This window comes from Vespula pensylvanica, chromosome 11, assembly GCF_014466175.1.
Source record: "Vespula pensylvanica isolate Volc-1 chromosome 11, ASM1446617v1, whole genome shotgun sequence".
Taxonomy (NCBI): domain Eukaryota; kingdom Metazoa; phylum Arthropoda; class Insecta; order Hymenoptera; family Vespidae; genus Vespula; species Vespula pensylvanica.
This window is the reverse complement of record NC_057695.1, coordinates 5,883,160-5,907,964: the sequence shown is the minus strand read 5'-3', so window position 1 is coordinate 5,907,964 and position 24,805 is coordinate 5,883,160. Positions and strand designations below refer to the sequence as shown.

The 24,805-nt window shown below is 27.4% G+C and overlaps 1 protein-coding gene across 2 annotated transcripts in view; it reads left to right on the top strand.

The window, feature by feature from the left end:
- The first annotated feature begins 253 nt into the window (after positions 1 to 253).
- Positions 254 to 24,805, top strand: part of LOC122633128 (octopamine receptor beta-3R-like) — a 108,485-nt gene continuing 83,933 nt past the window's right edge. Inside the window, exons 1-2 of one of the 2 annotated variants that reach the window (XM_043820680.1) lie at positions 254 to 1,096; positions 2,123 to 2,360. In XM_043820680.1, the coding sequence (XP_043676615.1) occupies positions 443 to 1,096; positions 2,123 to 2,360 (892 nt within the window). In that variant the 5' untranslated portion in view covers positions 254 to 442. Of the gene's footprint in view, positions 1,097 to 2,122; positions 2,424 to 24,805 lie in introns of both variants that reach the window. The other variant, XM_043820679.1, reaches the window with a different exon arrangement.

Here is a 24,805-nt window from a genome sequence, read left to right as displayed (position 1 = left end):
CGAACCAATGAGAATCTCAGCGAGATCGTACGAGGTGGCTCTAAGGGCCAAAAGAAGAAAATGTCTTATCAAGAATCCACGAGAAAGACTCGCGAGGAGTCGTGAAATTTCTGAAAGATGAAATAATCTAACGTTCGGAAGAATTCAATGAAACGAATCGAATATACACAAATCGTATATACATATATATGTACAAACGTACAGCTACACGTGCGTACCTACATAGATACATACATGTATATGTATATATATGTATATATATATATATAAACATATAAATATAAAGTATCAACAAGAAGAAAGGAAAAGAAAAATTTCAGAAGAATATAAACTCGATTCGATATAATTATCCCGAATGATACATGATGCCGATCGGCAATAGAAAGTACGATAAAAAAACGATAGGTACGAGGGAAGATATAATCGTAATTAGACGTTCGCGATGTTGAACGTAATGGCGGCGGCAGCCGTAACAATGAGTATACCATGTAGGGTCGATCCGACGGCAACGACAGGAAGTAACGGTAGTACCACCACTGGTAGTAGTGGTAGTAACAACGTCACCACTGTACCGGTTGAAAATCCAACCGTAGAAAATCTACCGGATAACGTTAACGTATTTGTTGTTGTTATCAAGGGCATAATAATGGGTAGTATAATAACTACTGCAGTTCTTGGAAATGCATTGGTAATAGCTAGCGTTAGAAGGCATCGTAGATTACGTGTTGTAACTAATTGTTACGTCGTTAGTTTGGCGGCAGCCGATTTGTTGGTGGCAATGTGCGCAATGACATTTAACGCGTCTGTCGAATTATCAGGCGGCAGATGGTTATTCGGACGTTTCATGTGCGACGTATGGAACTCCCTCGATGTTTATTTCTCAACGGCCTCGATCCTACATCTTTGTTGCATCAGCGTTGACAGATATTATGCGATCGTTAGTCCACTCGAATATTCTGTCATTATGAGACAAGGTACCGTTGGATGTATGCTTGGAAGTGCTTGGATTCTACCAGCTCTTATCAGCTTCATACCAATATTTATGGGCTGGTATACTACCAAAGAACATCTTGAATTCATGGTTAAAAATCCTGAGGTATGTTTTATCTTTCTATCTCTCTTTCTGTTTTTTTTTTATTCTTTCATTCTTTCTTTCTTTCTTTCTTTCTCGAAATGAACTGACCGTTGACTTTTCAATGAAACTTTTATAGAAACTTTTGATGTTTCCTATTTCGTTCGATTTATCGAACTTCAAGAACTCGTTCGAAGAAAGAACTTTCTCTTTCTCTCTCTCTCTCTCTCTCTCTCTGTTTTTTTCCTCTTTCTTTCAGTACTGAATCTTCGTCGAATAACGAAGAATTTTAAGATTACTTTTAAAAAAGTTTTCACGTTAATGAGCTTCGAACGAAACGGAAATAGACATCGTCGTTGGTAATCCTTCTATAAATGAAATTCTTCGATCCCATAAGTCACTAGTCGTTCCTCGTTACGAAGAAACTCGATTTAAAAGCATCTTTATTTTTCTCCTTTTCTCTCTTTCTTTCTTTCTTTCTTTTTTTGTTCTTCTCTCTCTCTCTCTCTCTCTCTCTCTCTCTCTCTCTCTCTCTCTCTCTTTTTATCTGTCGGTTCCGATAAAAATATCTCATGACAGTTCGAAGTACGATGCTCCGATAACCTCGAGTATATAGGTGAGGTTGTACGAATCCTTAACTTTAATATAACCGTACATCACCCTTCCACTCGTTTATAAGGGGATTACTATCGATCGTAGACCTTAAAATGCCTATCAGCTTTTAACTAATATTCCTAATAAAGAATGATAGACCACGGTTCAATCTTAACGACGAATTAAAAATACAATATTATATTTTGAGTATCGCATCGTCTCGATAACTTTATCGATTCGTTATAAATCAATCGTATATCGAACATTATTGAGGAAAAGAAAAAGTAAGAAAAAGAATCCAAAAGAAAGAAAGAAAAAGAACGAAACATTTCTTCTTTTTTAATCTCTCTCTCTCTCTCTCTCTCTCTCTCTTACGTCATTCACTCTCCTCATTTCTACGTTTTTCCCGTTTCATCTTTTTTTTTTTATTTTTGATTTTTTTGGTTTCTTTTTTAGGTCTGCGCATTCATAGTGAATCGTCCGTATGCCGTGATAAGTTCCTGCGTGTCCTTTTGGATACCAGGCCTGGTGATGATAGTGATGTACTGCAAGATTTACAAGGAGGCAGTGAGACAACGTAAAGCCTTGAGCAGAACATCGAGCAACATCGTTTTGAACAGCGTACACCATCATAGATCGTCCACCAGACAACACCATCATCAGCAGATGCTATTGCAGGCTGCCGCCGATACCGGTGAGCTAGTTCTTCACACCGCACATTGCAAGATGCCCAACACCAAGCTCCACCCCATTAACGGTGAGTGGAGCTCTCTCCGATTCTCTCTAACCTTTCTTTCTTTTTTTTTTTACCCCACTCCGTCACCCGTCGACCAATCAACCACCCTCCCTTCCCCCTCTCCACCCTCTCTCCTCCATCACTTTCTCACTTCTCAACGAATCGGTTTGGCTATAGCCTAACTTCTATATTTCTTTCGAATTAATTTTCGAAATTAATAATCCACGAATTAAATTACTAATCTACGAATGTCGATCTTTATATCTCGATATTAATCATTTTTTCGATCTATTTGTTTTTAACGAATCGAGTAATTTGTTACGAATGGATCTATCTCGATCTTATACTTTTTTATCGAAATATTTTTAATGGATGATCGTAGCAGAAGAACGAATTCATTTATCTTATTGAGAATGATGTATGTTAACTGAATGTTGAATTACTGATAACTGGTGTAATCATTTGGAAGAAATGTTGTACACCGATCACGTTGAATTCGATCGAAAAACAAAAAAAAAGAAAGACTTTTTTTTTTGATATTTTTAGGTGCTCGTAAAAAGGGGAAGAGAAATAAAATGTACGTCACGTAGGCTGTTCAAAAAAAAAAAAAAAAAAAAAAGAAAAGAAGAGAGAGAGAGAGAGAGAGAGAGAGAGAGAGAGAGAGAGAGAGAGAGGAAAGGAAAAAATTGAAATTAATTTTACGAAAAGTTACAATTTTTTTTCCAAATTAGATCACGATGTGCACGGTACAACTCTGTACAGTTTAATTATTATCTATTTAGTTATATATTTTCTAATTGCTACTATCATATTTCTTTTCATTTTTTTTTTCTTGTCCTCGTGCTTTTTTTGCGAAGAGCTAGCTGACAGTGTCCTCTCGTCCTAATTGTCGTTATTGTGTTTGTTTTTTTATTTTTATTTATTGTTTTTTTTTTTGTTTTTTACTTCTTGCCCTGTTTTTCCTTTTACTTTTTGTCTTTCTCACCATTTCTATCTTTCTCTCCCTTTTTTTTTTCTTTTTCATTAGTAGTCGATAATGTCATTGATTTCTCTCTCTCTCTCTCTCTCTCTCTCTCTCCTTTTCTCTCTCTCCTTCTTTCTTTTGAATTTCATGCTTCTTCGAACTCTATACAACGATCGATACGTGCTTTAAAGACTGATTTATAGACCAACTGGAGTTAATTGGTACGAACTTACTCGTGCTTTTTATCACACCTTGGTGTCGGTTGTTGCACGATAGTATTTCTCTCTTTCTCTCTTTCTCTCTCTTTACGGCTTATCTTTTTTCAAAGGATTTGGTTACATTAACCTCATTAAATCGGCGCTTTTAACAGTCTCGCCAAGATAAGGACTCTCCAAAGTACCTAGAAAGCTCTTGTCCTTTTTCAAATTACGTTATGCCTTTTCTTTTCCTTTTTTTTTTTTTTTCATTTTCGATTCCACTTCTCTTTTCTTTCATTCTTTTTTCTTTTGGTTAATTTAAAAAAAAAAAAAAAGAAAAAAGAAGACATTTCCTTTTCTTTTTTTTTTTCAAATAAATGTTACGTATTTTTTTTGTTTTTATGTTTTTTTTTCTTTCTTTCGAGATAGATAGAAAGAGAGAGAGAGAGAGAGAGAGAGAGAGAGAGAGAGAGAGAGAGAGAGAGAGAGAGAGAGAGAGAGAAAGAGAAAGAAAGAGAAAAAATAAAGTTCAGGAAAATAATGATCGGAGTGAGATATTAAATTGCTTCATGGCCAGGCTCGTTCGAAGGAAACGTTTGTCATTTTAAAGATAATAAATATTTCAATAAGAAAAAAGAATTTGGAAGAAATCTGCTCGTAAGACACGTTTTCTTCGCTTTACATATAGTTTCTTCTTTCTTCTTATTTTTAACAATAATAATAATAATAATAATAATAACAATAATAATAATGATGATGATGACGACGATGATGATGCATGTATTAACGAGATGGCGATTTCTTTACTTTAAATTTATAAAAAATCTGTAATGACATTTTTTTAAATATACTTTTAATTTAAATGTTCACCACTTTTCTTTCACTTTTATACTTTTTTCTTGACAATAATAATAATAATAATAATAATAATAATAATAATAATAATAATAATAATAATAATAATAATAAAAGTCATAAAAATAATTGTATATAAATAATTAAAATATGTATATAAAAAGTCGACGAATAAAAAGTGCCATAGGGTCGATCTCTACCATTTTCCATCAACGACGTAAAGTGTTTAGTTTCAACGATATTCATTAACATTTTTTTTGTGGTCTCCCCCCCCCCCTTTTTTTTTTCTTTCATAAAATCAAAATGTCACCTAAAGGCTTTTAGCTTTGACTTACTTAACGCGTAGCTTTCTCTCCTAAAAGCATGCGACTAAATGCATATAGACTATAATTAATTTATTGTACCGCGATTCAAGCTTCTAATTCAAATTTCAAAGTGATAATTAATCTGTCTCGTCCAGGATCGTTCGTTTACGCATTGAACAAATCGAAACTATATATGCATGCATGCGTGTACGTACATATGTATTTATTTGTTTTCAATGTATACGTTCATGTTTGTTACATCCGATCTGACATTTTATTTCAAACAAACTTTATTTCCTATTTCGTACTTCTACATTTTCTAGTTTATTTGGACAGGTATACTACGTTATAAAATTTGATCTCTATTGTTTTCTCTTTTTTGATTTTATTATCACAAAAAAAAAAAAAAAAAAAAAAAAAAAAAAAAAGAGAGAGAGAAACAAAAAATTGACGCACATATACATACACCTATGTATACATATAGTTATCGAAAGATATTAATTATTTAATAACGATCATAATATTGTGATCGAAAGTATTTTTTCGCACGATAACATTCAATAACAAATTTCTAATAAATCATATTAGAAACAAATATTATTTCTAAATACAAATTACGTATTATCTTATGAATACGATAAATAAATCGTTATCACGATGCTTTTCTAATATTGTCACTACAATCGAATTTTATCTAATTCCGATTATATGGCATTTATCTAATTGACAATAGAAAACTATGAAAGATTAGAAATAATAATGATAAAACAAAAAAAGAGAAAAGAAAAGAAAAGAAAAGAAAAAAACAGAAAAAAAAAGAAAGAAAAGGTCGAGTATGAAAATATAATACAAATCTTCCATGTATATATAAGAGATAACATAATTCAAATTTGCCGATAGGGACGATAATAGACGAAAGGGTTAGTTCCACCAAAAGCTGCCATTAACAAACTCTTGTCTATGATAGGAAATAGATGTCGTTTAATGCCCTGGAAGCGAACGTTTAACGATGGTTATCGCGTAAGCTGTTGCCCATTTTAGAAGCTCTCTCGTTCGAAATACGTGTGTACGTGTTGTATACTTACCACATACACACATAGTGACAGTTCGATATGAACGATCGGACGCTTGTTGTCACATATATCATACATATACATACATATATATATATATACATACGATGTACATATATATGTATATACGTACGTACATAGTACACATGTATATATATACACACACATACGAATGAAGATACATGTATATATATGTATATGTATATGTAACACGGATGCACATATACATACAAACATACTTACATAGATGCACACACACACACACACATATATATATATATATACATGTAAACGAACACATATAGATAGAGTTACATGTACTAGATACGTAATAGAAATTAAATCGAGCTAAAAGGGATTCACGACAATCCCGAAAATCATTTTCGTTGGTTTTCGCTAAAAGAAAGTTAATTCATTGATCGATTAACCATCAAATGATTGATTTTCAATAGATGATGGAGATTTATTGGATAGTGTTCTGCTTCTGACGGGGAGTATTTTAACTTAGCAGACGCGTTCGATCTCACGTTAAAAGGAATGTAGTGTGCCGAAGGCTGGCTGAATTGGGGATGGGTGGACTATGCGGGTAGGAAGTGGGGGAGGACGTATTTCAGGATAAAAAGCTGACGTTTCTAATGGTAGATATTTCTCGCTAAAAGGATATGTGTAAATCTTTATATTAATTCAATCAAATTTATTATATTATTTAGTTACGAATATAATTATATATTTAATATATTTTATATTGACATTATTTATTCATTTTTCTTTTTTTTTTTTATATATCAGATATTATATAAATGAAAGATTTTAATTATATATATTTTATATGGAAAAATTATTTATTGAAGTTTATGTATATATATATAAAACGTTCTCATTAGTAGATATTTTTAGAAAATCATGTACGTAATGGTTACATAAACGAAATGAGATTATTATATAATGTAAATTTAGATAAACGTGTACACATCTGATATGTTTTATATATAAAAATATTAAATTAAATCTATTAAAATATTTATTTTCTATTCAATATTTAACGTTTGAATTATCTTTACTTTCGAACGTAATAATCCGTTCGATTATTACGTTTGAAACATCATTTTCTTCCTTATTCTTTGTCTATATTCTACGAAAAGACATCTATATTAACGTATGTACAGTGAAACAGAAATAAACGTGTTCTATAAAGTAACTAGCTCTCTGATAGAGAACAATGGCGGTGTAAATGAGGATATCGGAGAAATTCACTATTTTTTTTCTTTCATCATCATCATCATCATCATCATCATCATCATCATTGTTGTTGTTATTATTATTATTATTATTATTATTATTATTAGTTCTTTTCTTTCGATCGAAATAAAAAAAAAGAAAAAAGAGAAAAATAAAAATAAAAAAATACGAAAAAGATGAGGAAGAAAAAAGAAAGAACAAATCCTCTTCGCGTTTCCGTTTCATTACAAAGCAAGAAGGAAAAAAAGAAAGAAAAAAAGAAACAAAGTAATATGAGAATAATGATTATTTACCAACGTAATTAGTATCCACTTAGATGAGCTCGATTTTGATATATAATCAGCTGATTGAATTGGTTTCGAAGAACTCGGTTTGTTTGTAACGAAGGCTATTGAAGTCTCTTTTATTATCGTCGAGTCGAATATCTTCTAGTTACTTCCTCGTTATTTTTATTATTATTATTATTATTATTATTATTATTATTATTATTACTATTATTATTATTTTAAATTAATGTTATATTTCATTACGTCGTATTTGACATACAACGATCGATTTTGGAATCTCTATAAGGATTATCCTTCAATGTTTCCTATGACCTGAGTACTCAATGTCTCCAAGGAATTACCCTAAGTACATAACATCTATCTTATATAAAATTATTATATAGTTATATCATTATTAATCTCAAGAGAAAATACGTTAGACGATCGATCGATATCACATTATTCAATCGCATTAGCATCGATAATGTTCAAAGTTTTGTTCGACGAGTCATTTTCATTATTTTATTTTTCCGTATTTTTATTTTTTTTTTTTTTTGTTATTTTCTTTATTCTTTCTCCTTTATTTTTTATATCTATTACTGTAAATCTATTGATTTATTGTTAGTTTGTTATTTCACACGAATATTTTTATATACTTTTATAATTGTAAGAACGCTTCGTACTATAAATAAAATCTCTGCGATAAAATCACGACGACGTTTGTTATTTTTATAATTATTAAATTGATATTTATATTTGTTATTATGGTTTTCATTATTCTTTTCATTGGAATTTTATCTTTTCTTCTTCTTCTTCTTTTTTTTTTCTTTTTCTTAAACGATTTATAAGATAACTTGACTTGCGATGATAAATTGATAAATATAAATCCTTGTGAACAGATTACGTGTTCAAGAATGCGTCTGCAATTTTTATATTCATTAAATTAATATATATATATATATATATATATATATTTGTTATAATTTTTCATATTATTTTGTACTGTAATATTACGTTATTGCAATTACTCTGATTACTTTAAACCATAAACATAATCATTGCAATTAAATCATATGTTCAAGATGGCTTTTGATCTATATGTATATATATATATATATATATATATATATATATACACTAATATGTTTGTTAATATTTTTTAATATCAATATTTTCATATCAAAATTTTTTTATTATCGCATTTGAAAGAATTCTATTAAAAATAGTATCGATATAATAATCGCAAACATTGATACTTTATTTCTCTTTTTATTTTTTTCTTCTCTGCGACGAGATCGAACTGAGTTAACACCTTTTTTGTTTTTATTTCACTTCATTACACTTATCGGATCTTATCTCAATCACCGTTTTCCTAAGAACATGCAACGTTTTCCTGCATTAGCTCTTTTTTCTTTTACATTTTTTGTTTCTCTCTTTCCTTCCGAATAATTCGCGTTGCACGTGATCGCAAGAATATTCGATTAACTTTTTTATTTTTTGTAAGATTCCTGAATTATAATAATAAATAATTTTTTTTATAAATATTATTAAACCTTGTAATATCTAATTATTGTTATTATTATAATTAATTTTTATGGTTATTATAATAAGTATTATATTTGATTGTTGTTATAATTAATTATAAATAAATAACTTTGTACTTTGTATTAATTATTGTAAATGATTAAAAAAATGTATTAGATTCGTCTAATTATAAATTATAGGTTCATGTAATATTAATCTTCTTTTTCTTCTTTCTTTCTTTTCTTTTTTTTTTTTTTTTTCGTATCACTCTAATCGGAGAGACCTGCATATTGCAATTTTCTTTCTTTTTTCTTTTTCTTCTTATTCTTTTTTCATTCGACGATCTTTTAAAAATACACGTTATTGAATCGATTTTTTACGACGATCCTAAAAATGACCTTTCTATTTTTATCAAACACGTCACGGTTTTATACGTGAAATAAAAGTTCAACTAAATAAAAGTAACAGTCGGTCATTAAGCTGGTTTCTTGGCTCCGTCCGCATCATAGGAATTGCAAATGACATGACTTTTATTTTCTTTTTTTCTTTTTTGTTTCGGCCTTTCGTCCACAAGCTTAAACGTTTAACGCAACCACGGGCAAACTTTATATGTGGCGTTCATGGTTTCTATCTAATTTCCAAGTTTCGCATTAAAACAAGCACAGTACCTAAGCTATTAACTCAATTTGATTCTGTTGCGAAAAAAAGAAAAAAAAGAAAAGAAAAAAGAAGGAGAAAACTGTAAGCGACGGATAAAAACTAAAACAAAAAAAGAAAACAAAAAAAAAAAATAAATAAAAAAGAAAAAGTGAAAAAAAGCAATTTTGGAATCGGCACAAAAAAGTGAGTTAATAATACACATTAACTAAAAAGCAATCAACTAATTTCACATGTACAGCAGTGTTATCTAAGAAATCTAATTATATATATATATATATATTCTATCTAATTATATATATATATATATATATATATATATATATATATATATATACATATACATACATATATACATACATACATACATATATATATATGGATATAACTATAATTCAGGTCACTCTCGCGTAATAATCAGCTATATACATATAGATATACATATATATGTTATACCATGTATATATTGTTTATACATATATGTACATTATACTAGATATATATTGTTTATATATCATTAGCGAAAGAGAAGGCTAGAATTTTTTTCACTCCTTTTTTTCTTTTCTTTATATTTTTCTTTTTCTTTCTCTTTCTTTTTTTCGTTCGTTCCTTTCGCCGAGAATTGTCGAGTTTGATCTAAAGAAGGAAAAAATGTAGTGGCAATTTGGGAAAAGGTCGAAGAAAGAAATTCTGGAATTAAGGGGTTGAATAAAAAGAGAGATAAAGAGAGAAAGAGAGAGCCAGACAGAGAGAGCTAGACAGAGAGAGAGAGAGAGAGAGAGAGAGAATGCATTTCACTCTCCCTCTTTCTCTCTCTCTCTCTCTCTCTCTCTCTCTCTCTTTCTCACTCTATCTCTCTTTCTCTCTATATATTCTGCAACACCTACGCCTTCTTTACCTCTTCATAGGTACGAGTAGGTATTACATGTACCATGTACCTATATTATAGTAATTTCTGGTTAACGTCACTTTGACTTTGTAGCATCAAAGCAAAAAAGCCGGATTTCTTTCACTCTTTTTTCTTTTCTTTTTTTTTTCACTTCTTTCTTTTTCATAAATTTCCATCCTATCTCTTTTTTTTTATTACATTTAACCTTCATATTATAATATATATTATGTAACAGAGAGAAAAAGCGAGAAAGAGAGTTACGTATTATGTAGTAGTAGTAGTAAAAAAAAAGGAAGAAAAAAAAAAGAAAAACAAAAAAGAAAAAAGAAAAAACGAAGTAGCGTTACTACCGAACGTAGAAAGGCCTTACGTGCTACAAGAAGACTAACATAAGAAGTCTTAAGGGGATCAGGTTTACATATATATATACATAGATATATATACATACAAGCAAGTATGCTTTTACCCTCTCGAGCTTTCGACTTTCGAAAAATACGAGGATCGATCGACGGTTCTCTCTGTGAGTAACGTTAGTTCAATTAAAACGATGAGGTTATGTTACTTACTTAAGAAAAAAGATAAAGAGAAAGGTCGAAGGAAAATCTCATGGAATTCTGATGGACAAAAAGGTGAACTGCTTTTCTTTAATCAATTTCTCTCTCTCTCTCTCTCTCTCTCTCTCTCTCTCTCTCTCTCAGTCGATAAGCTAGATTTCTGTCTGAAATAATTTTAGTAGAGTGTAAAAAGAGTTTAAAATTAAAGTAGAGTTTCTGTCGGAATTTTTCAAATAGAAAAATTAATTACAAGTTATATACATATGTATGTGTGTGTGTGTATGTTTGTATATAGGCTATATATATATATATATATATTTATATTTATACAGGACGGTCCATTGAAATAAGATCTCTTAAATATACTCTTCGAAATGGGATAATGTAGAAAAAATATTTTCAAAGTAACGTGAATTGTATCGAAATATCAATATCCGGCAAGGATATTTCTCTTTCAAGGTCATTTTTAAGGTTTATCATTCTACGATATTAACTTGGCGTAGACATATATTTGTGCAGTAATTTTTTATAGATAATTGATTAAAGTATTTAATTAATTAATTTAAGAAAAGAAAAGTAATACGGAATGTTTCATAAGAAGAATTAAAAATCATTTAATATCCGGTTTAATCAGAAGTCGGATATTTTAGTCGGACTTTTAAAATATTTGACACATAAAATTATGAAACTTTTATATATATATATATATATATATATATATATATATATATATTTCTACTGTTATTTACAAACGAGATATTCAAGTGGTTCTTAATTTATAATTATATAACCTGTGTGTGTGTGTGTGTGTGTGTGTATATATATAAATATATATATGAACGAATAAATTGTTTCTTTCTAACAGACATAAAATTGATTAACGTGGTCGAGAAATAGGTTAATAGTTCCACAGGGTTAATTACAGGACATCAATCTCTCAGTTTCTCTCTCTCTTTCTTTCTTTTTCAGATGTTCGTAAATATTTTACTAAATTGAGTCCAAAGTTATCAAGAGTTCTTTGAATTGGATTCTTCCAGTCGGAAATATTTGACAAAGATGAAAGATTTTTATTTTTTGATACTGTCCAGATGATGAAAAATCGTGCTTTTCGATTAGTTCGCTCAGGCAACCCTTACTCGGGCTATTACGTTAAACGTTGGCGTAGCGTTCGATCGTAATTCTGAAACCACCCTTTCTAACACATACACACACACACACATATATATGTATATTAAAAAAAGGGAAAGGAGAAGAAGAAGAAATAATAAAAAAGAAAAAAAAAAACGAAGTAGTCCCAGAATTATCTGGGGAAAGCAAAAGAGACGAAGGAAAATAAAAAAGATTTCTGATTAATAGTTCCGAAAAATAAAAAAAAAAATAAAAAAAAAGAAAAGAAAATTAAAATAAAAACGGGATAAGTTTTTCATTTCAAATCTCAGTTTTCCTTGATTTTCTACGATTTTGTTAGTTTCTCGATCGTGATCGTGATAGTTAATCATTGAAGCATGTTTTCTTTTTTGCTCGATCAAAGTCGAGTCGAACCTACTGAAAGATTTAATATGTAAATGAAAAAAATTTGAAATGAAAAATATTTTTAATATCTATTAGTAAAAAAAAAAAAAAAAAAGGAATAAAAAAAGAAATATATATATTATATGTATATATAAATATTCCAAGAGAAAATAGATTACATAGTGATTTCATAAGTAAATGAAAAAATAGAATGAAAATTATTTTAACTACTTATTAATTAAAAAAATATATATACATATACATATACATATACATATACATACATACATATACATATATATATATATATATATATATATATATATATATATATATATCGAATAATAAATAAATAAATTTCATAATGATTTGAAATGAAAACATGAGATAACAAATACCATAGATACTTGTTAATTAACTTAATTAAAAAAAGAAATATATATATTGAGTAGAAATAAAAATAACATAAATAGATAAATTTCATAATGACTTCGTATGCAAACGAAAAAACGAAATGAAAAATATTTTTAACATTTCTTAATAATAATCATAATAATAATACTAAAAGAGAAACTTGATTTAAACATTATCACAGACGAATGTAAATGCACAAAACCACTAAAGTTTATCTTTCATGTATGTTAGTGTAACGAAGAGAAAGCCTACGTAATGTTAAAAGGTAGAACCTTCGTGGATATATTGTTGACGTATCGATTAGAGCCATTATTACTTGCTCGTTCGAGTAGCATAGTTCGAGTACTCTCTCTCTCTCTCTCTCTCTCTCTCTTTCTCTCTTTCTATCTCTCTCTCCCTCTTACTACACGTTAAAATCGAGTAATACTCAATTTATCGAATTACAGAGATATCATTGCAAGTTTAATTGATTTATATAAATAAATGTAACGATATTATTAACCGATATGTTTCTTATAAATTATTATTTTAATATAAATTTTGTTTGTTTTTCTTTTTTCTTTTTCTTTTTCATTTTCTTCTATAACGAAATAAATTAATTTAGAAATTAGAAAAAGAAAAATATGATGATGATGATGATGATGATTCTGATAAATCATTTTCATTGTTAGAATGTAATTAGTAAGTAATATTATATATATATATATATTAGTAATAATATATATATATATATATATATATATATAATGTCCATATTTATGAAGAAAACAAGTCGTTGCATATTGAACGTTCATCAATTTGTGATGAAGTTACTTCAAGTTAGGATAAATTAACAGTCAGTGGTATAATCTATATTCAAATTCTCGAGTTCCGTAGTTACGTTCCTTGTTATTTTATTGTTGATCTCTATTTATTCTATTATCTTAACGCAAACTTCGTATACTAACTGTTTACTTGTGTTCTTTCAATAAGAAAATCTGATCTGATATTTTACAAATACTTTTTCTTTTCCTTTTCTTTCTTTTTATTTTTGTAATATTTGTATATATTTAAAATTATAATTTAAACTTTAGATACAAATGAACAGATTTGTTCGATTTTAATCTTTCATCGTTATTATCTTATTTATTTATTTATTTATGTATTTATTTATTTATTCATTTAATATTCATCTGACATTGATCGAATTTTAAAAAAGAAGAATGAAAATAAAGAATATTTCGTTCCATATATTCATGCATTTTAAACAATTATTAATTCCTAAAATCTCTTAAAACCAAAAAAACAAAAAGAAATAATTAAAGAATAATGGCAATTGAAACGATTGAAAGATCGTTGGATGAATATTGCCCTTTATATATTTCCACAAGCGTGTTTCGAAATTGTTTAAAATATTCAAGTTCTCATTGTTATATAAAAATATTATAATTTTTCAAGTAATAAGGAATGCATATCTCTTTGACGATATTAATTGGAGCAAGAATTTCGTCGATCGAGTTACGATTAAAATGAAACGCGTTGTAACACGTGTAAAAATAAAATAAGAGTTGAATTCTCGCTCTTTTTCGAATTTGTGGAAACTGAAAGTTCGGCAATTTCGAGTTTTGCAATAGAAAAAAAAAAAAAAAGAAAGAAAAAGAAACATGAAAAGTATAGGAAAGAGAAGATATACTCCGTTGAAAGAAGTTGATAAGAAGTTCGATTTGAAAGACGAAAGAAAGTAGAAACTTGTATCCGTTTGTACTTACGTCCAACGTTTTTCCATGAAGTTGGACGTTCGCCATTTTGGACGTTCTATTTTCAATGAAACAGATGTTATCCTAGATCGTTGAAATTGGAGATGTATGCCAGTATTTTGTAACGTTTCTCTCTGGAATTTACAAAGCCACGTAGGCTGTTTCGACCTACGATCTATGATACGTAAATACGTTCTTCGAATTCGAATTTCAATTGAACTTGTCGCAGGAATTTCAAAAAATATCTACTTTGTTTCTTCTTTGTTTGTTCGTTTCTTTCTTTCTTTCTTTCTTTTTCATTTTTAATTTTTTTTCCTACGAACATTCGAACGTATATATATATATATATTCTTTTTTTTTTTTTTCAAGAAGAATACCCGCAAGAAAAATGAGTTTCACTTTTTACAAAAGATCAAATAAAAAATTGAAGGCTAAACCTTTTTTTTTTTATTATTTTCAATTTCAAGTAAATAATTGTATATGATTGTAGTAAATTTTTCTTTATTTTTCATTAAAAATAAATTATTAATATTATCTAGGAATGAATTATCACAAACTTATTACGTTATAAATAAATATATAAAGAATGTAACCAATTGAAATATTATAAACCATATGAACTCAAGATAAGCCTGAAAGAATAAATAAATGAAAATATTCCAACGAATTTCTCGAAATATTTTCTCCCTTTTCTCTTCATTTTTCTTTATTTTTTAAATAACACCTACAAAGAGAGCTTTTCGTATTATTTGAAATAAATTATTACGAACGAATAAACGTAGTATAAAAAAACATACAAATATTTTTTTGTTCGGATATGAATACGAAAATAGAAAAGAAAAGAAAAGAAAGAAAAAAAAAAAAAGAAAAGTAACAGAAAAACAAAATAAAAATCCAATCGAATATTCGATATTTTTCGAAATATTTTCTCCTTCATATCTTTTCCATTTTATTTTTTTTTTCCTTTTATCATTCTTAAAAGTTTTTTTTTTTTTTTGTTCAAACATTAGAGATAGTCATTTATCGTATCAGAACATTTATAAATCTCTCGAAATAACATTTGTAACATAACCTTTTTGATTTATAGACTAGTACATAGTTACGGTGTGTATATACAATACGTTTGCTAACGAAAGATTTGCATTGTTCTCTCTCTCTCTCTCTCTCTCTCTCTGTTTCGTACAAACTATTCACCCGATCGTTTCGGTAAAAGTCACTGTTAAAGGGTCACCAAGCGATACTGAATGAATAACGGGCCGTGAGAGGCTTAAAGCCGGATTATATACGTTTATATGTACATATGTATATATACTGAGTTGCATTAACGAGAACGATGTATCACATGCAGATAGACCGACCATTGTGTCGTGTTCCATCTTACATACCTACGTATCTACGTACGTACGTACATACGTACCTACGTATCTACATACGTACATACATACAATACATACATAGATAGATGCATTCAAGCTGACTCGCTTTTTCGAGTCATAAAGGCATAACCCAGATTCTCTTTGCTACTGTTACTTTCTCACTTTCATTCCTGTTATTTTATCGTCTTGATAAGGAACATCTTTGATAAAGAAAAAAACAAAAAAGAAAAAAAACAAAGCAACTCGAACATTAAATGTAATCTGATTATCAATTTCAAATCATTACTTATACATTTCACGAAATAATTTTACGAGTATGTATTATCCATTGATAATAACTGTACTGATTACGAATTAATAATTGATCATTAATGAAAGAAAATCAAAAATTAAGAAGAAAAAGGAAAGGAACAAAATAAGAAAGGAAGTAACGAGAACGATGGCGATGGATATATTCGTTTAAAATTTGTCAAATCAGCTGTTAGTTTGACGTGTCGAAGATGTATAGGAATCATTCTAACGTCAAAGTTTTCTTATCTTTCCGTATCATTTATTTTTTTTTCCTTCTTTTCTTTTCTTCTTCTTCTTCTTCTTCTTCTTTTTTTTTTTTTTTTACAAGAACGAGGACAAAGGTATTTCATTTCTCAAGTCCTTTCAATGGAGATATTCGCGGTTCTATTTTTACCGGCGCTTACTTGCTTCTTCTCGGCCATCGTATACTTATCTAATGACGCTTGAGTGGTTTCGCTTAATATTTTACATCGTCGACATTAGATATCCCGTCTGGGGAAGAACAGACAGGTTCGATTAAAAAAAAAAAGATTGTTTTCTTTTTGATCGAGTAGATAGATACTCGTTCATCTCAAAAAAATTTTTTTCCATTAACGATTTCAGAAAGATTTTCACACGTGCATTAGAAAAGTCATCGGGAACGAATTTGAATTCGTACGAAATTTTTCGTACGAAATTCGTGTGCAATTTTTCTATTTTTCTTTTTTTTTTTTTTTCTTTTTTTCTATTTATACAAACGAACGAAGGAACGAACGAACTATTTCGCGAAGTATCATAAAACGAAATTCCCTAAAGTATTATAACACATTCATATACGTAATTAGTACTAAAAAAGAAAAAGAAAAAAGATTTTATCTAACATAGGTATTATTTTGATTCAATATAAAAATATAACGATAAAATTAATAAGATAATAGATACAGTAATAACGTTACTAAATAAGTAACAAATTTTTTACTAAATTCTTATTGCTATATTAATCCTTTCAAATATAAAGGGAATATACTGATTATGAGATAATAATTCACGTCTAACACGTGAAATAACGTTAATATAATTAAAACAAAAAACATATATATATATATATATATATATATATATATATGACATTTTTTAAATGCAAATTTCGATTAAATTTCTTTTTATTATTCATTTCAAAATCAAAAAGATATGAAATTTTAATAATGATACAATGAACACGAGCAGTCTTTTCTTTCTTTCTTTCTTTTTTTTTTTTATGAAAATTGAAATAATAGGAGGATCGAATTAAGTTCTTTGTTAAATTAAGAAATCTCCAAACGTTCTTTTGATCGTCACATTAAACCTTCTCAAAAATCTCCGAAAGTCGTTAATTAAAAGTCGTAAATCTCGAAGAATTTGACGAGGGATGTTTCTTTCACTCTCTCTCTCTCTCTCTCTCTCTCTCTCTCTCTCTTTCTAAAATTACGAAAGTCAGGAACGAGTAGGGTGATATCAGTTAAAATTACGAGCTAAACCGTTCGTTCTCGAGTAATTTTGGCATATCAACGCTAAGTGAAAATTAATGACCAAGGAAGTAGATGTCCGAATCGTTTTAAATCTCTCACCAAGAATAAATCGAGATCTTCTTAAGATCATGAAATATGCAGATGACTTTCTTTCTTTTTTCCTCTTTTTTCTTTTCTCTCTCTCTCTTTTTTTTTTTTTTTTTTTTAATAGCAAACGAAAATTTAGCTAGTAACTTTCTTATATAGTAATGGTACGTCTCCTCGAAATGCGTGTATTTGCATAGCAAGATTTCTCTCTGCTTCTTCATTTTCAACCACGAAACTTCAAGACGTTGATCCTCTTAATACTCTTCTCTCTCTATCTCTCTCTCTCTCTCTCTTTTTTTCGCATTCTTACAATTACTTCTACAATTCTCGCTTGAAGTTATTTGCATTTTAGCGAAAGAAAATGAAATGGTATATCTAAACTAGGATGTTAAAAATAAATGCAAAATTGCTAATCTTTAAAAGATATCCTCTATCACATGCATGTGTATTCAAATTATTAATTTATAAATATTATATCAACCGTATCGAATTCTTTTAGTGATATCATAAGTAAGATCGTTTATAAAAAAAAAAAATGTAAAACATACTCGTTGATCATGCAAAAGGGATAATTAAATTTATGTTTTAATATAGAATTTTATTATAAATATTCGACCTATCAGATATTCCTATTAGATCGTAATCATTTATAAAAAATAAAAGAGAGTATAAAATCATGAAATCAATAATTTAAAATGTTAAAATTCATTGGTCACGCGAAAGAAATAATTAAATTTAATTTTTAATATCAAGTTATTGATACAAATATTCGACATAAAATCGAATAATATACATATATATATATATATAAATAAATAAATATAAAATAAAATAAGTCATTGTCATTAAGAAATAAATATAACATTTTCAATTATTATAAATATTCAACGTATCAGATTTTCCTCTCATGTACTTGATTGTTTCCACAAAAAAAAAAAAGAAAGAAAAAAAAGAGACACTAAACAATTGATAATTTAAAATGCAATATGCACTCACAGGTTTAAAGGGTCAGCTTATCGTCGAACATCGAAATTCGAATCCATCCTCTCACCAAATTTATATCATCAAAGTATAATTGTAGACGAGTCCACTCTGTTATTCCGACGTAGATCGTAGATCCGATAAAAGCAAAAAAGAAAAAAGAAACAAAAAAAAAAAAGAAAGAAAATAAAGATAAATAAAAAAGAAAGTAACAAAACAAAAAACAAAATAAAATTACGGATAGAGACGGTCACCGATTCAGACGGAAAAAAATACAGTCAAAAAAAGAAAGAAAGAAAGAGAGAAAAAGAGAGAGAGAGAGAGAGAGAGAGAGAGAGAGAGAGAGAGAGAGAGAGAGAGAGAGAGAGAGAAAGAAAAAGAGATAGCCTTCGAAAGTAATAACAATAAATTTGAACGAGAAAGTGATGTCGGCCATCGCGCGTTTTTTTTGTATATACATAGACTCCAATGTCGATGCGAAATGGTTGCGATGGAGAAAAAGAAAGATAGAGTGCCAACTATATGCTTCTATGTATATGTGTATTGTGTTACGTATATATTTGTATTTGTATGTGTGTTTGTGGGTGTACGAAAAAAAGGAAAACAGAGTTAACAAGAGTGAAGGTTAAGGTCATCGTACTGGAAGCCAATTTTTACAACTTGGCTGAACGCTTTGGCAGCTACGTCGTTAAACTTGACACCGACTTTGAAGGGCTTCTAAAAGGTTTCTCTCTATCTCTATCTCTATCTCTATCTCTATCTCTATCTCTATCTCTATCTATATTTCTATCTATATATATTATTTATATATATATATATATCTTCTTTTACTTCTTGTATAAATCTTTTCAACGGATCTAAAAGCTTACTTAGTAGACTAATGTAAGAAGAGGTTAACTCCATTAACATCGGATTCACTCAATGCAATTAAAATTTACTCATTCTCGATCATCTAATTTGTAACAATGATTAACTAATATTCATCGTAGGATTCATTATAATTGAATTCAATCGATTACGAATTAATTGATTCATATATTGATACGATACACTTTGATTAATATTCTAATGATAAAATATTTCTTCTGTCTGTACTTTATTCTTTTTTTTTTTTTTTAATTATTCTAACGCAATCAATATATTTAAACGCATATCAATTCGATGAAATTATTATTTCTCTCGAGATTAGAAAAAAAAGCTTTTGGTATTTTTCCTTTTCTTTTTCTTCTTCTTCTTCTTCTTCTTCTTATATTCTTTTAAGAAAACAGTGTCTAAATAATTTTGAAAACTTTTTTATATCTAGCCTAAGATCTGTTTAATTTTTTACTTAGAAATATGTATATATATATATATATATATATAAATTTTTTTTCTTCTTTTTTTATGACAATGTAAAGTAGCTAAGATAATCCAGTAAGATAACTAAGATATCCAATTAAAATAATTTCTTTGTATCACGTAAGTTTCATAGTGTACGCAAACTACGGTCAATAAAATTTTTCAAGTATATTACGAATCTCGTATATGAAAACGTATTTGGCAACTGCCCAGTTAAATTTGGCACGGACGATCCTGTATTTTTGAAGGTCTTTCTTTCATTCAATCTTTCTCTCTCTTTCTCTCTCCTTCTCCTCTCTCACTCATTCTCAATTTTCTCTCGTTCGTCTGTTATCAAAAAAAACTTGGCCATCTCTTTCAGCTTTCTTCCAAGTTTAACCGATATTAATATGAATGAAATTAATATTCTCACCCACTCTTTCTCTCTCTGTCTCTTTTCTTTTTTTTTGATTTTTATATAATAATGAAATATAACAATGTAAACATTAGGTAGTAAAAAAATACTAGGTCGTATTTTCTTCCTTAAGTAAATTCGAAATTCAATTAGTTTAATCACAGTCAAAAGTTCGTATTAATGTTTCGAAATGAAATTATTTAAATTTAATTGACAAAAAGAAAAAAAAAAAAAAAAAAAAAAATATTCTGATCGAATAAATTAGCTTCAAGAATGTTAGACGTTTTCTTTATCGATTCCTTTATCAAATATATGTATTTTTTTTTTAAAGGAGATATTTCAAGTAATTAAATTATTATATATATAAAAAATTCTGTATCGTATATATAAAATATAATTTTTTTTTAAGACTATTCAATGAACGTCGCACGAAACGTGTGCGATTTCAGTAGAAAAAAAAAAGAAAAAAAAAAAAAGAGAGAAATGAAATAAAAATGCAGGAAAATCCTATCTCTTTTTTCTCGGTTCATGGTATCAGTGTGTATGTTTGTGTGATAAATACAAACATACTATGTACGTAAATATAAATAATCGAATAACATATTTACAAAATAACAACAGAATACGTATGAATATCAAGTCGAAAATAGCGGGCAATATAAAAAGGCAACTCGTGTATAAAATCGTTTAAAATAAATAACGCTAAAAAAATAACTATATATCGTAATTTTTGATCATCGAGATTTCGTTCGAAAGATAAAGATTTTTTCTTTCTTTTTTCTTTTTTTTTTCTTTTTTTTTTTTTTTACACGAGATTATTTTTTCAGAATTTCGAAACGTTCTATTTTTAAATATGATTTTTCCAAAGAAAATAATATCTTTAAAGAGAAAGAAAAAAATGTGGAAAGTATTATATAAGAATATAAGTATATATAGTTATTTCTACGCAAGATATGAATCAAGACTTGCAATTGTGGAGACAACTTATCTGTCTTTCTCTTTTTGTCTTGTCGTCACTAATCTCCAAGCAAACTTTTGCAAACATTACTCTCAAAGTAACTTTTTAATCTCACACAACCTTAGACATTACCTTCTAAAAAAAAAAAAAAAAAAAAGAAAGAAAACAAAACGAAAATAGTTTAACAAAAATTATTCGAACAAAAAAAGAATCATATGTGTGTGTGTTTAAATATATATATATATATAATTTGTTAAAAGAATTATTATTATATTAATTCTTTAAAGAATTTTATATATATATATATTAATAAAAAAATATTATATTGTACTATAATTATATAATTCCAAAACAGATATAATAATGAACGCATTAAATATTAAAATAATCTACCTACATCTCCATTATAAAATTAATCATTAGAATCTTTATTAATTATGTAATTAATTAATTTTAATTATTCATTAAAATTATTCATTAAAATCTTTACTAATCATTAGAATCTTTATAATAATAATGATAATAATGACGACGACGATGACGATGATTGCCATATATTATCGGAGATACGAGTAAATGGACAATATAGAAGAATAGAAAAAAATATCATCAGAGAATATGATAAATTTTGATTGAATTTAAATACGGCCATTAACTCGATGAAACTTGCGTTATTTACATTTATTATACATATATATATATATATATATATATATATATCGCAAGTAATATTGATTTCCCATCGCTCGGAGGTAGTTGCATACAGAACTGCACCCGCGAGCTAAGACTCTGTTATTAATATCGATTACTATAGAATCAATTACATAAAGTAATTACTATTATATGTCCAATAATAATTATCATAATTTGAAAGAGAAAAAAATAAAAAAAAGAAAAAAAAAAGAAAGAAAAGAAACAAAATCAATTGCTAATCGAATCAAACATTTTTTTTCTAATTGATCGAGATTAGATGAGATTAGTTTATAAAATTTCTTTGATATCGATCTATCCGATAAACGCCAGCTAAAAGAATTCTTCGTCTAATTATTTTTTATTAAACTCTATTTTTATAGAATTCTATTCCTAAACTAACACAGTGATATAACACATATATATATATATATATATGTATATATTTTTTTAATATATATTATGTTGAAATTAAAAATAAACTATACGCTATATGTTTTATATGTTATAAAACGCTATATATATATATATATATATATATATATATGTGATTATACATTATAGAACTATAGCCTACATACATCATATGAAGATAATGTATCTCATTAATTATTAATTGATAATGAGAATAAATAATATTATAATATATATCCTCTTATTATCTAAAATGCAATAGAAATAATTTAATCTTTTGTAAGATTAAATATTAACTAATTTGTTTATCTTTCTTTTCTTTCTGTTCCATTACAAAATTATCTTATTGTTTATTTAAATGTCTTTTTCTTATCCGAATGTTCCATTACAATTTTATTTTATTGCTTGACATAATTTCGAACAGAAAATGTTAAATTACTAATCGTTAATTGTTAATTGTTTAATCAATTGTTTAATACAATCGCAAATATATATCGCACGCGAATATTTCATAATAATTAAGAATTAATTTCAGTCGTGTTAAAAAATAAAAAATAAATAAATAAATAAATAAATAAATAAATAAAGAGCAAAAATATGCTACACCTTGCAACGTATTGTAAAATGCATACATAATATTGTGTACCATCATAATCATATCCATAAAGATATCAGATTTATATTTAATCGATAGATTACACATATCTTATTTTATCACGTTTATATTAACGTGAAATATACGATTAAATGAAGCGTTTCAAGAACATATTACATTATTTATATATCATACACTTTTTTATATATTAAATTATAAAAAATATACTAACGCTACTTCATAATTTTAGAATTATCTATTTCGAATATTTATATGAAATAGTGATGCAATATAAATAAAATTTTAAAGAGAACGATAACATCAGATTTATTATCTCATTTTATTCTTACAAATTTATTTTATCGTTATTGCTTGTTTTAACAGATACTAACAGATACTAAATTCCATCATTCTATCGAGTATTATAGATTTTTAATCAGAATAATTAGAATCTTTATAATATGATGATGATATGATAATGATGACGATGATGATGATGATTGCCATCGTATTAGCGATTTCACAACTCGTGATAAAGCTGTATTGACATTATTTACCGCATAGAGGCTATTTGATCATAGATCGATTCGTGATAATATTATGTTAACATGAGCCAAAGATTTAGATAAAAAATATATATATATTCTTTATTATTGTTTTATATATCTTATATATTATTATTATTATTATCAAATATTCTTGTATGCATGTATATATTATTCATCATATTATATATTTTATAATAATATATATTTAAGAAAAAGAAAATATTTTATTATTATTATTATTATTATTATTATTATTATTATTATTATTATAAAATATTATTATAATTATTTTCTTTCAAATCTCAATAACTATATCGAAACTTTTATTTCATAATAAATTTATTGAAATATTTAATATTATATAAAAAAGAAATGAACGATCCTTTCATTAATTACTTGTTTTAATGAAAAAACAAGGTCATGATCATTGTCAGGATCAAAGTCATAAATGATTTGTCTTTTTATTCTCATTTGTTCGTATATCGATATATCGGAATAGATCACGATTAAATATATTAAATGCGAAGCAATGAATGTAACGTAGATAATATCACGTGTTTTTTTTTCTTTCTTTACTGTACTTATTTTTTAAAAATTCTAAATTTTTGTCTTACTACTTAAGAAGTTCTACGATGGCACCAAAACACTCGTTCCTCTAAAGCGATCGTTGAATCCGTTTGGATCGATGAATCGTTGACTAATCTATAATTTAAAAAAGTTACAAAAAAATTTATTATATGTTCCATATTAAAAAATATGTTTGACGAATAAAAATGATTGAATGAATGAAAAAATTAAAACGAAGAAAAAGTTCATTATACACTTAATTATATATATATATATATCAAAGATGAAATGATGAAAATGAATGAAAATATGATTTGAATTTATAAATGAGTGAGAAGTAATGATTAGATTTGAAAAGAAATATTTACATGTTGTTACATCCGAACGAAGCTTTACGTTCGTCGATAAAGTTACAGGTGAACAACACTGACTCTAATTTCGCGATTTTATTTTATTTTTAATGCAACGTATTCGGTTGCAAAGTATTGAAAC